General features: G+C 46.2%; 1 protein-coding gene across 6 annotated transcripts in view; it reads right to left on the bottom strand.

Annotated features, from left to right (window-relative positions):
- Window positions 1-13,699, bottom strand: part of DNAH1 (dynein axonemal heavy chain 1) — an 813,109-nt gene that overhangs the window by 121,432 nt on the left and 677,978 nt on the right. For all 6 annotated transcript variants that reach the window (XM_033926650.1, XM_033926656.1, XM_033926654.1 and 3 more), the window contains 2 exons: window positions 3,818-3,943; window positions 2,001-2,120 (listed from right to left, as the gene is read on the bottom strand). In XM_033926650.1, the coding sequence (XP_033782541.1) occupies window positions 2,001-2,120; window positions 3,818-3,943 (246 nt within the window). The remainder of the gene's footprint in view (window positions 1-2,000; window positions 2,121-3,817; window positions 3,944-13,699) is intronic.

The raw sequence follows: 13,699 nt of genomic DNA, 5'->3' as shown, positions 1-13,699 counted from the left end.
GAGGGCTTCAGTGGCCGGGAGGGTTTAGATGGGCTGGAGTAAGTCTTAACAGAGATTTCGGCAATTGGAACCCAAGCTCAGTACCGGGTATGAGCTTTGGATTCTTGCCCAGAAATAGCAAAGAAGATAAAATTTAAATTGAATCAGGTTGGGCAGACTGGATGGATCATTCGGGTCTTTATCTGCCGTCATCTACTATGTTACTCTGAGGCTGGTGTAAATATGTCCGTGTCCATGCTCTACCCACAGATTTTATAAAATACAGATGTACATCACAACTTCCCCCTTCCCATTCTGCCTAAACTATTCTCACCAGAAATACCTCCATGTTTATTTATAATCCACCTTTTACAAAGCGAAGGACAGCAACACACACACAACAGACATTTTTTCAACAATTTCTTAAAGACTACCAAATTTTTTGATGTCTATTTCACTCTTCTGGACCACAAAATGGAAATGCCCCCACAGCCTTCTATGTTGTATGCATAGGATGCATCATCTTGTTAGCATGCTATGTGAACCAGGAAGGATGTTGAGAAGACTGGGGGTCACTTTCAGGGTGGAACCAGGTTTCTGGCACCCCCTGCAAACTGAAATCAGTATTTCCCCCCACCCCCAGGAACTGCTGCTCCTTCCACCATGTCTAGCCCTTGAACACATGTTTATTGTCTCAGCTGTGTCACTGCAAACTGCCTTGCTATGCCATGCAGGAAAGGCGGTATATCAAAGTCACTAATAAAGTTTTCAAGTTTTATTTAAGCTTGCTGTACTGCTTAACATTCCCAAACAGTTTACACAATTCAATGCTAAAAACAAGTGAGTCTGACATGCACAATTAAAATATAAAACATATGATACTATATTATTTGGAATGTCAATGAGGAAGAAAGGTCAAATTTCATCAAAAAAATAAGAAACTATTACTTATTATGACAGGAGATGCCATTCAACAGATTACATTTAATTGGAAAAATTGGAGTAAATTAAATTACAGTTTCTGGTGGAATTCTCTATGTCATATATATAAGATGGAAAGAATGTTAGCCACACAGAAAGGAAATTATAATAAATTTCAGGAGGTTTGGAGACCATTAATAGATTGTAATGAGTAAATTTCATTTTTCCCTTATTGGTACAATTACAAAGTATGGGTAGTGGGGAGGGATTTCTTATCTTGTATTAAATGTTTAGTTTAATAGAATATATATATATATTATAGTACATGATGTATAGAATTATATATGAAAGAATAGGGATGGGTTGGAGGGATTAAATATTATTAATATGAATTGATTATGATAGACAATCAAGTGATATTGTATGTGTTCAAATGTTTTCTGGCACACTTCTTATAAGATGTAAAAATGAATAAAGAATTTAAAATTAAAAAAAATAAAAATAAAACACACCATGAGGGAAACTACGCAGGATACAAAAGGGAGACGGGTGGAATTATATTGCTCAAAATAAAAAAAAAAATTGATGGGGGAGGGAAAAACAAAAGGGCACGTATTATAACTTAAATCAGACTCCAGGTCTAAACCTTATACACATCTTTGAAAAGAAAGGTTTTAAGGTTAGATTTGAATTTAGCAGTATTGGTTTCTTGCCTCATGTTTGAAGGGAGTGAGTTCCACAACGTAGAAGCAACCACTGAGAAAATTGTTTTACGGTCGTATCGTACACTAACTGTTGAATACAGGGAATTGCAAGAAGATATTGATGAGATGATCAAAGTGCTCTGGGGGGTTGTATACGAAATTAACAGTCTTATCAATGAAAGGTGAGAAAAAGTAATTTGTAAGTAATCCGTTGGAATATTAGGCAACCAGTGGGCTTTTTTCAGAAGAGGAATGGCTTGATCATATTTTTTTGCATTAAAGATAATTCTGAACCCAGCAATAAAAATTATCTGAAGCCTACTGTGCCCTAGAAGAAAACAACTCCACACACTCATACCAACTGCCACCTTTCCCTGGCAAATCCATAGTCCTTACCATATTCTTTATCCATTTGTTGGCTTGCCCTTGGGGGTCTATGAAATGTGACCAACGTTGAGAATATTGTGTTATCATTCCATTCTCTACAGACAACGTATCATTTGGAAGTCCTGCAATCTGTTGACAAGAAAAGAAATGGAAGATGAAAACATATAGGCTGCTATTATCTCCTTTACAAATGCCCTCATTTTGTTGTAACTTATTTAACGTTCCATAAACAACATTCAAATTACAAGCTCTCATAAATCTTCAAAAATTGAGAGCATCAACAAAGAACCCTCACTCCCTTCCCCACAAAACTTACAAACCCCCTTGATACCTCCCTCCCCCCAACTAAATTTTCAGAGAACAAACTAATAGCTCCCAAGGCTATCAACAACACATAGATTCTATTTACATCTAAGTGTAACCCCCTTGTTGGTCACGTGGATACTGACTGAGCGCCCGTGAGCCGGGACCAGCAATAAGCTGACAAGTCATTGGCAAGCACTTCACTCGCTGTCAATCACCACTCCCACACCAAACTTTACTTCTTCTCAACAGAAAAAGAGGCACCTAGTTCTTGAACAACATAAATTCAACTCAACAGGAATAATTACAGTCTCATGTTTACCAGTTATCCAAATGTTAGATCTTATACCATGCAAAATTTCAACAATAATTATGAATAGCAATTTATAGGCTTAATGAGAGAAGAGATATGTCTGCAACATTTTCCTGAAGTGGTCATGTGAATTTGATTGACGCAGGTACTGTGGTAGATTGTTTCAATTTTTTGGAATTCAAATGTAGATCCCCTAGTTCTTTCCAGAATTCTTCTTAAAATTAAAACTAAGATACTACCCCCTGCTCAACTGATATTAGGTTTTAAGACCTGGTCAGGAGTTGCACAGTTTGTCATTATCTATTCGTTGGAGACAGAGAAATACTGAGCATTCTGAGGCTGCACTGTGTCCCTGAAGGATGAATCACTCACTTTGTTTCTCTGTCTCCATCTGCTGATCATTGAGCATAATCTGCAGGTCCTGGACTGGAAAGTATACTAAGAAAATGCATATATCGCTAAGGCTTCAGTTTTTTTGCCCCTGAGATCTTGCAGAATTTCAGATAATTTTACTCCTGATTTCAATGAGGTCCATCTCCTTTTACATTTGGAACTGCAACTGGCCCAAGGTTGTATTTAAGCTTTCATCATTCATGAAAATTTGAGCTGAGAATCTCAAAATGAAAAACTCAGTATCTATGAACCAATCCAGAAATTTCTAGAAGTTCATCAAACTTTAATTTCATACTGCACCCATAATCTAAGTTTGAATCCTGCACTGGGATTTCTGTTAAGTAGATGGTGTCTCTCCATCTTAGCCATCCATCCACTTGCAGTCAGTGACTGAGTACCTGGCTTTAGCCTGAGGGTAATGACGACTAGCAAACCACACTGCCAAGAAACATCACACAAGTGGCAGCCTCTATAAGTCATTTGTTACCTGGTACTTGTGCCTAAGGGACTTTCTTTCCCTTTAATGACTCAAATACACTGTATAAAAGATCAACATTCAATACTACCTTTTCTACCAAGAACAACTTGCCAACATAGATGCTAGCATGGTAGGAAACAAGCTGTGTTTGGAAAACACAAGAAAGGTAATGAATCAGGAAAATGAAAAAATGAGTGGCAGAGGGAAAAGGATGGAAAATAAGTTTATTATAGCTTGGTCCAAGACATCACTGGAAGGGCAAGGATGCATACAGCCAAAAATGCAGAGACACGCTGCTTCTTGTCAAAACACCATTGATTTTTTTTTTTCTGCCTCTACCTGCCAGGATCTGATCTTTACAGGGTCTCCTAGAGTCCCAAAGAGAGAAGGCTCTTTGGTGCATGGTACTCCATTTTTTTTCATCTTCTGAATCCATTCCTCACATAAGCTGACACGGTAATAACCCTACAGAGAAAAAAAAAAAAGTCAAATTTAGTTCTCATTTTTCTGTTTATAAGTTCAAGTCGTAAATCAAAGACTCACTAAAGGAGATGAGAGTAATGAAGTGAGAAACAACAAAAAGGGAAAATGTCTATTTAGAAAGACAAAATACTCGCTACAAAAGCACAAGATTGAGATTTTTTGGCAAGGTACCTTTCCCTTAAAGACCTTTATATTTTATATAAAGCAATACCTGAAGGCTAACAGATAGAAGAAAATGTAAACATGATACAGTCAGTCCTACAGCAGCATAAAAAGGTTGAATCAGAATTGACTTTGGTCTGAGAATTTTGAGCTATGTGGTCTTGAAGAGTCTTCCCTCTCACCTGAAGGTTAGTTTTGCATCTGTCCTACTATGAGGGATCTTCAAAAAGTTTCTGCACCTTTATTTTTTTATTATATATTTCAAAAGCAAATTACATTTTCCATTGAAAGTACATTTACAATTATGGGGATGGGGGGGGGTCTAAATTTTACTAAAGGTTTAATCAATAGAAAAGAATATTTATTTTATAAGAATTTTTTTCTTTATTGATTAAAATATTAATGGGAAGGGTGGGTGGGAAGGGAATAAATTTATGTATTTAATGATATAATAGAAAGAAATTCAAGTAATGTATTTAATTTCAAATGTTGTATTTGTATACTTGATGTAAGATGAAAAAAATGAATAAAGAATTTAAAAAAAAAAAAAAAAAAGCAAATTACATAAATTTTCCACATAATCACCCTGTTTTGCAATACATTTTTCCCAATGCCGTACTAACTTCTTAATGCTATCAGAAAAGAATGTTTTGGTTGAGCCTGAAAAATATGAAAGTGCAGAAACTTTCCGAAGAACCTTCGAAATAGGGAGGTGATATGGATATAAGTGTAAAGGGGAGTAGGAAACACCCTTTACTAATATCTACTTTATTACATTTTGGCCTCAGACATTAACTTAGTATTTGATGGTAGCTGTATTTGTGTTGCTACCTTTGGAGGGGGGCACAGGAGCTGTGGTCTCCCCCAAAATTGGTGATGGTTCAGCTCCCCCACCTTACCTCCTCTTCTGGTGGCTGTAATTTTAAATCTTTAGTGTGTAGAGTATGTTCTTCCTTCTTTCTTTCCTTCCTCCCTCCCTTCCCCCCATCCCCCAGCAGGACTCCACCACACCTGCCCTCTTGGGTTGTTATTATATTAAATGTTCCAACAGCCGTGGCACAGCATCCACGAGGTAAGCCTTCTGCCGTAGACCTGCCCCGGAAGACTTCATTCAGCAGCGACTTTCTGTTCCCGCTTAGGCGGGCTGCTGCTGAATGAAGGGAATGACAAGACTCAATGCTAGTTTGACCTGAGTCCCAATGGATGAAGCCCACTTACTCAAAGAGCATGATGCAATACCGGAGGCAGGTGGTACTGCTGGTGTCGATATATGCAGTGTTGCCGAGATCAGCGTCAGAGTCGACAGCGACATCAAGCAGTCTTTGCTGAAAAAGTTCAAGGGAAACAAAGACACTAGAGTTGACATCGCTGGATCCTGTGGTGTTGAGACTTTGGCCCCACACCTCTGGTGCAGGGAAGTAAAAAAAAAAAAAAAAAAAGTGTCCACTTCAAGGACAATAAAGTCCGTTGATGAGGGGAAAAAAATAAAGATCCTTTTCTTCTTCCTTTTTTTTTTTTTTTTTAACAAAATTGAAGACGGTGCAGTAGCTTCAAAAGAATGAAAGAAGCTAGAACACAGCTTCGCTTGAAGAAACTCAGTCAGCAGTCTGACATGGAGGCGAAACAGCAGCCCAGAAAAATTAAAGTCGGAGGCTGAAGTGAACAAATTATTGTAATGAATAGACATCATTTTCCACTGAAAGTACATTTATACGTAGGGGGAGGGTAGAAAGTTATTTTAAAGGTTTTATTAATAGATAGGAATACAATATGTATATGATATTTTGAATTAAATTACTTGTGGGAAGAGTGGGTGGGGAGGGAATAAATTTATGTATGTAAAATCATAATTGAATGAATTTCAAGTGATATGTAAAAGTTTAATATGATATAATATTGTTGTAAGATGGAAAAATGAATAAAGAATTTGAAGAAAAAAAAAAAGAAGTGAACAAGTAGGCCCCACTGAGTCAAACTTGAAGACGAGGAAATTTAAGAGTGCTTTTTTTTTTTTTTTTTAAAGAAGAAAGAAACACTAAAGAAAAAAAGACTAAAAGTCAGAAAGCCGTGAGAGAGGGTAGGCAAGAAAAGTTTAACGATCATTAAACCACATCTTAGTTCTGCGAAAACGAAAAAACTGAGGAGACACGCACCCTGCGTCGGGCGGGAAGGCACTTGCGCATGTGCGATGCGGGCTATTGTGAACTTTCTAAAGACTTAAAGTGGCGATGCACTTTTAAAGTGGTCCGTACCGGTGCTCCGTCAGCGACGTCACATATGTGTGAGAATATGCTGCCTGTTTGTCCTGGGATAAAATATGCATTACACAAAACAAAAATAAAATGAGAGGGAAAAACCCTCGGCAGCACCATGGGACTCCCTGCCTCAGCAGGGGACCCAGCTGAAACCTGTCCCTGTTATTCCAAAACAGGGAGAAGGCACTTGAGGCTACACATAAGATGGAGGGGCTATCTGAGGAAGACCGGCAAAAAAAAAAACACCAAAAATAACCCCTCCAGGGCCTGTAGCGGCTGGGAAGCCTGAACTCCCAGCTGCTAAAGCAGGCCGAAGCCAGCATCAGCTGTGAAAGGTAACAGCTGATAGGAAATCCCTCTGTGGGCTGCAGGGAAAGACCAGGGTTCCCTGCAAACCACTGTCAGCTCGCGAGGCACTAGCGGCGGGAAGCCCTGGACACTGGCACCCCTGCCGATGAGGATCCTCCACCGCACCAGCGCGAACAGCTGTTTTCAAGCTGGCCGTGAGTGCCTCACGTCTGGACCAAATTGAGTATTTCTTCCCTTGAAAAGTGCCGGTTAGTTGAAAAATACAGTAATTTACAGCATATTTGAAGGGAAAACAACCCTTCAGACCAGCAGTACTTCAGGATTTTTTTTTTTTAATACACAAAAAGTATGCCTTATACCAAGCAGAGGATAAGGCTTACCATTGAGGCACCTCTAAAAAAATGTTGGGGAGGTGGAGGAAAGGGGGCGAGGGAGCCAGCACGCGATCCGCCCTGAGGTCAGATGGACTCCCAAACAGGGTCCACCCAAGCTTAAGCCGGCACTAAAAAGGGGTCAAAAGTCCTAAACAAATTCCAACAGCCCTACCAAGGGATATGGATACAGCTCACCACACCTGCTGGAAACAGAGAGAAGAAGAGGTAATTAGTGAGGAGTCACATGATATGTACTATTTCAAAGCTTTGTCTCAGTCTCCACCTGCTGGTCATGATGAGCTATAACCCGCTTGTAAGATTAATCTATGCTGGTCTGGATAGTTGCTAAAGAAAACTAAACAATCCAAATATACTAATCCGCATAAGCTAAATGAGTGAAAGATACTTTATCTCTCAGCAGTCCTCTTCTAATACCCAAATGAAGCTGAACTCAATTCCAGGTTTTGACAAACAAAAATTAAAGTCTTTCAAGGGTGATAGTTCAAAATGAACATAAATACTGTTCTTATCATGAGAATAAAGTCAGCTCTTCCACAATAAAGTCAGCTCTTCTCACCTTCTGTGCTTCAGTATCTAAGTCCCCTTGACAGAACCATCTCCTGCTAGTCTAATACTATAATCTTGGCCTTAAAACAGGGTGAGAGCATGAAGGCCCGAGCCTTTGGTATTTGGAATGAGACACAATATAAGTGAAATTTGGGGATTATTTCTGTAATAGCTATCATACATTGTATTATTAATTCAGCTTGGGTAAACTGAAGATTTAAAAAAATTAGGCCAATATTCAAAGTGGTTTAACCAGCTAGAAATGGCTCCTGGTTGGTTAAATTATCTGTTTGAAGCTAACTGGTCATTTTAAGTAACATTGGTTATTGCCACTGAAAATGTATAGTTAGGGTCTATCTCAAAATCAGCTATTTGGGGGGCATTTCAAGGGCAGCTTCAGCACAACCAGCCAATACAGCTACATAAATACAATAGAATGCAGAAAAGTAAGTCCTATGTTTATGCAGTGTTCTGTAGCCAGTTAAATGCTAAATACTGCACTTGACCAGCTATGCTTTAGCTGGCTCTGCAAACCCAGAATTTCAATGCTACAGCCCAGACATGGCCTGGCATTGAATTTCCAGTGATAATTCCAGTGGCTGACAGCAAAACGTTGAGCACTGCCGGCTGAATGTCAACCCCTCTATTCTCTGACTGTGCAATTCAGCTGCTTTTTTTAATGACCGATTTAAGGAGAAATTAGGTTCTTACCTGCTAATTTACTTTCTTTTAGCTTCTCCAGACCAGTAGAGGTTAACTTTACGAATGGGTATATATCTAATCATGACCAGCAGGTGGAGACTGAAAACAAAACTTTGGGACAGTATATACTATCCTCCCTTCTCTATTTCCCTCAGTCTGCCGAATAGCCAAGCAGAACCAAGAACTGGAAAACAGAAAGAAAACAATACTCCGAACAGGAGTAACAAATAACATACCCAAATGCTGTTGGAAAATGCAGAGGAGAAATACCCGAAGGAAAATGTCCCCACAGCTCGCCAGCTAAGCCAGCCGAGCCACAGCCGCTGTTCTTTAATTCTCCCCGGCCCTAGAAAAATACTAGAACCAGCAGCAAAAAAACAAAAACTGCCTGCGAAACAGCCCCAACAACAATAACAACAGACAGGGTGGGGACCTCTACTGGTCTGGAGAAGCTAAAAGAAAGTAAATTAGCAGGTAAGAACCTAATTTCTCCTTCTTTAGCACTCTCCAGACCAGTAGAGGTTAACTTTACGAATGGGACGTACCAAAGCAGTCCCTCTCACGGGCGGGACCCCCGAAGGGCCGATACCAGAACACGCTCACCGAACACCGCGTCCCGACGCACCTGAACATCTACCCGATAATGCCGAACAAATGAATGCAAGGAGGACCAAACCGCAGCCTTACAAATATCCACCGGAGGAACGAGCGACGCCTCAGCCCAAGAAGCCGCCTGACCCCGAGTGGAATGAGCCTTGAGAAACTCCGGAACCGGCTTCTGACTCAGAAGATAAGCGGAAGCAATCGTCTCCTTGATCCAGCGTGCAATAGTAGCCTTAGAAGCGCCAGCCCCCCGACGAGGACCCGCCAGAAGAACAAAGAGATGATCGGAGCTCCGAAAATCCCGGGTCCGCTGCACATAAGCGCGGAGGACCCGACTGACATCCAACTTGTGCAGCTGCCGTTGCTCAGAAGAACCCTCCCGACTACCCAAGACCGGGAGGACCACCGATTGATTGACATGAAAAGGAGAAACTACCTTCGGCAGAAATGAAGGAACAGGCCGCAAAACAACCCGCTCCCTCGAAAATTCCAGGAAGGGAGCCCTACAAGAGAAAGCCTGTAGCTCAGAAACCCGTCTAGCGGAAGTAATGGCCACCAAAAAGACCGACTTCAGCGTAAGGTCCTTCAACGAACAGCCATCCAACGGCTCGAAAGGAGGACGCACTAGAACTGAGAGAACCAGATTGAGATCCCAAGAGGGAATCGAGGGCCTTATGGGAGGCCTGATCAACTTGGCCGCCCGAAGAAAGCGAATCACATCAGGAATGGCCGACAAACGCTGACCTGTCACCAGCCCCCGAAAAGCCGACAGGGCCGCCAGTTGAACCCGGAGAGAAGACCAAGCCAGGCCTCTATCCAGGCCATCCTGCAAGAACTCAAGAATGTTAGGCAGAGAAGCGCGAAAAGAGACCACTCCCCGCGCTCGGCACCATTCTTCAAAAAGACGCCAAACCCGTACATAAGCCCGAGAGGTAGAAAGCCTCCGGGACCCCAAAAGTGTAGAGATCACCTTATCGGAATATCCCTTCTTACTCAGGCGGCCCCTTTCAAGAGCCAAGCCGTAAGACAAAAAGGAGACGGGTCGAACATGGGAATGGGACCCTGCGTCAGAAGATCGCACCCGAGAGGCAGAGGAAGAGGATCCGCCACCAGATGCCTCACCAGATCCGCATACCACGGACGACGAGGCCAATCCGGAGCCACCAAAACCACCAGCCCCAGATGGCAAACAATGTGAAGCAGTACTCTGCCCACTAATGGCCAAGGAGGGAACACATACAACAGCCCCTCCGTTGGCCACGGTTGGACCAGAGCATCCAGACCCTCGGCCAGACCGTCCCTGCGACGACTGAAGAAGCGGGGTACTTTGGCGTTGCCACTTGTGGCCATCAGATCCATCAGGGGCTGCCCCCAAGCCCGCACTATCAACTGAAACGCCACGGCGCCGAGACACCACTCTCCCAGATCCAAGAAGTGACGACTGAGGAAGTTCGCCTGAACGTTTTCTACCCCGGCAATGTGAGAGGCCGAGAGGTCCAGAAGATGCGACTCCGCCCAAACCATGAGCCGAGCCGCTTCCTGCACCACCTGAGTGCTCTTGGTGCCCCCCTGACGATTGACATAAGCCACCGCCGTGGCATTGTCCGACAGGACTCTGACCGACTTGCCCAACAAAAGGGAGTGGAAAGCCAACAGCGCCAGCCGGACCGCCCTGGTCTCCAAAACGTTGATCGACCAGGAGGCCTCCTCCGCGGACCAGGTCCCCTGAGCTGAGTGACCCAGGCACTGGGCCCCCCAACCCAGGAGACTCGCATCCGTAAGGAGCACCGTCCACTGCGGAAGATCCAGACCCACCCCCTGAACTAGGTGAGGGGTCCGGAGCCACCAACGCAGACTGCAGCGCGCCAAGCCTCGCAGGGGAACCGGAACATCCATCCCGTGCCTCTGGGGAGACCACCTCCGGAGCAGAGCATACTGGAGAGGACGCATGTGGGCCCGCGCCCACCTCACCACGTCCAGGGACGCCGCCATCGACCCCAAGACCTGGAGGAAATCTCGCGCCCGAGGACACCGGGACGCCAAAAGCAGGCGAATCTGAGATTGCAATTTGCTCACCCGGGCCTCTGGGAGGAAGACCTTCCCCAAGGAGGTGTCGAACAGCACCCCGAGGTACTCCAGACGCTGAGCCGGGACCAACTGACTCTTGGAAAGGTTGACCACCCAGCCCAGCGACCGGAGAAACTCCACGACCCGAGCCGTAACCCGGGAGCTTTCCTGCAACGACTTGGCCCGAATTAACCAGTCGTCCAGGTAGGGGTGCACCAGGATGCCCTCCGACCGCAAGGCTGCCGCGACGACCACCATCACCTTGGTGAACGTCCGGGGAGCCGTGGCCAGCCCAAAGGGAAGCGCACAGAACTGATAGTGCCGACCCAAGATCGCAAAGCGCAGGAAACGCTGATAAGAGGCCCGAATGGGAACATGCAAGTAGGCCTCCGTCAGATCGAGAGAAGTGAGAAACTCCCCCGGCTGAACCGCCAGAATGACCGACCGCAGAGTTTCCATACGGAGAGAGGGAATCTTGAGAGCCCTGTTGACCCCTTTCAAATCGAGGATGGGCCGAAAAGTCCCCTCCTTCTTGGGCACCACAAAGTAAATGGAGTACCTGCCCGTGCCCCACTCCGTAGGGGGCACTGGAACAACTGCCCTGAGATCTAGCAAGCGCTGAAGGGTCTGGCGAAAAGCCTGCGTCTTCCCCGGAGTCTGACATGGAGAAGCGAGGAAAAAGTCCGGCAGAGAGCGGGCGAACTCCAGGGCATAACCGTCCCGCACCACCTCCAGGACCCACTGATCGGACGTGATCTCGGCCCATTTGGGGAAAAAGTCGCGCAGCTGGGCCCCCACCGGAACCAAAGGGGGCACCGGCAAGGCGTCATTGTGCAGGACGGGAAGCGGGGGAACCGGCGGAGGGATTCCCTGCCCCCCGACGGGCCCCCCGAAAGGGCTGCATGCGCTGGAAGAACCGACCCCGGGAAAACCCCGGAGACTGGAAAGAAGCAGCCCCACGCCCAGGGCGATACTTGCGAAATTCCCGCAAACGCCCCCGGGCCGCACCACCCCGAGACGCCGGGCGGGCACGGTCCTCCGGCAGACGGGGAACTTTCGAGTCCGACAGAGTCTGAATCAGTTTATCCAAGTCCTCTCCAAATAAAAACGACCCCCGAAAGGGAAATTTAGTAAGCTTAGCTTTGGACGCAGCATCCGCCGCCCAAGCGCGCAGCCACAACACACGCCTTGCGGCCACGCCAAAAGCCATAGACTTAGCCGAGATCCGCACCAAGTCATATAGAGCATCTGAGAGGAATGAGGCAGCCATCTCAATCTTCGCTACCTCCTGATCCACCAGAGACCAGTCATCAGACTCTCGATCCAAGACACGCTCCGCCCACCGAAACACGGCGCGAGCGACCAGTCCTCCACAAATAGCCGCCTGGACCCCAAAGGCAGAGACCTGAAAATTTTGCTTAAGGATGTTCTCCAACTTGCACTCCTCAGAGTCCCGCAAGGCAGAACCGCCCTCAACAGGCACGGTATGCCGCTTGGAAATTGCCGAGACCACCGCATCCACGACTGGCGAAGCTAACGTAGCCCGATCCCCTTCAGGAATGGGATACAGGCGAGCCATGCTGCGCGCCAGCCGAAACGGCGTCTCCGGCGTTTTCCACTGCTCAAGAATAATATCCCGAATATCCTGATGCATAGGAAAAGAGCGGGAAACGGAACGGATCCCCCGTAACAGAGGGTCCCCCACACGCGGAGTCTCCGGCGGCGCGTCCTCAAAACGCAAAACCGAAGAAACCTGTTGAATAAGGTCAGGCAGCTCATCTCTCTGAAAAAGGCGCACCACGGACGCCTCGTCACTGGAGAACGGGAAACCCGACAACCCGCCGCCAGCTTCCGTCCCTCCAGAGGGTCCTGGAATTCCTCAGAAGGGTCCAGGTCCTCCTCCAGACCGACACGTTCCTCCGACCACAAATCCTCGTCCCACGACACCCGCGGACGCTTGGACAAGGGAGGCGGCGGAGGGGACGTCACGTCAGACGAGAGAGGCAAAGCCGCAGGGAGCGCGGAGGAAACCCCACCCCCCGAAACCCCCTGGGCGCAACCGGGACCCCCAGCCGCCTGAAAATAGGCTTTGCATAAAGAAAAGAAAAAATCAGGAGAAAAAACCCCCGAGGGTCCCAAGGGACTCCCTGCCACAGCAGGGGACCCAGCAGAACCTTGCCCCTGCATAGTCAAAACAGGGGGAAGGTCACCTGAGGTGGAAGACAAAATGGAGGGGCCAGACAGAGAAGATGGCGGTTTTCCCGCCAAAAAAGCTCCCTCCATAGCCTGAAGCGGCTGAGAAACCTGAATAGTCTCAGCCGCTAAAGCAGGCAAGCCGGCATCAGCTGTCAAAAAATCAGTTGAGAGGGAATCCTCTAAAACCCGACCGTCGGCGGTTTGGGGAATCCCTCCGTGGGCGGACGGAGAAGACTGGGCTTCCCCACCGTTCCCTGCCGACTCGCGAGGCACCATCGGCGGGGAGCTCTGGGCGCCTGCAGCCGCTGCCGACGGAGCTCCTCCACCGCACCGGCCTGAACACCGCTTGCACAGGCCGGCCGCGAGTGCCTCGCGTCTGGAGCACAATGAGCACTTTTTCCCTTTAGAAGTGCTCATTGCTCCATACGCGACCTAGCTGCAAAAAAGTGCCGGTTAGTTGAAAAAATACAGTAAAATACAGTTTTCTTAAAGGGATACAACCC

The sequence above is a fragment of the Geotrypetes seraphini genome, chromosome 17, assembly GCF_902459505.1.
Source record: "Geotrypetes seraphini chromosome 17, aGeoSer1.1, whole genome shotgun sequence".
NCBI lineage: Eukaryota > Metazoa > Chordata > Amphibia > Gymnophiona > Dermophiidae > Geotrypetes > Geotrypetes seraphini.
The sequence above is the reverse complement of the archived record's forward strand: the minus strand, read 5'-3'. Positions and strand labels throughout refer to the sequence as shown.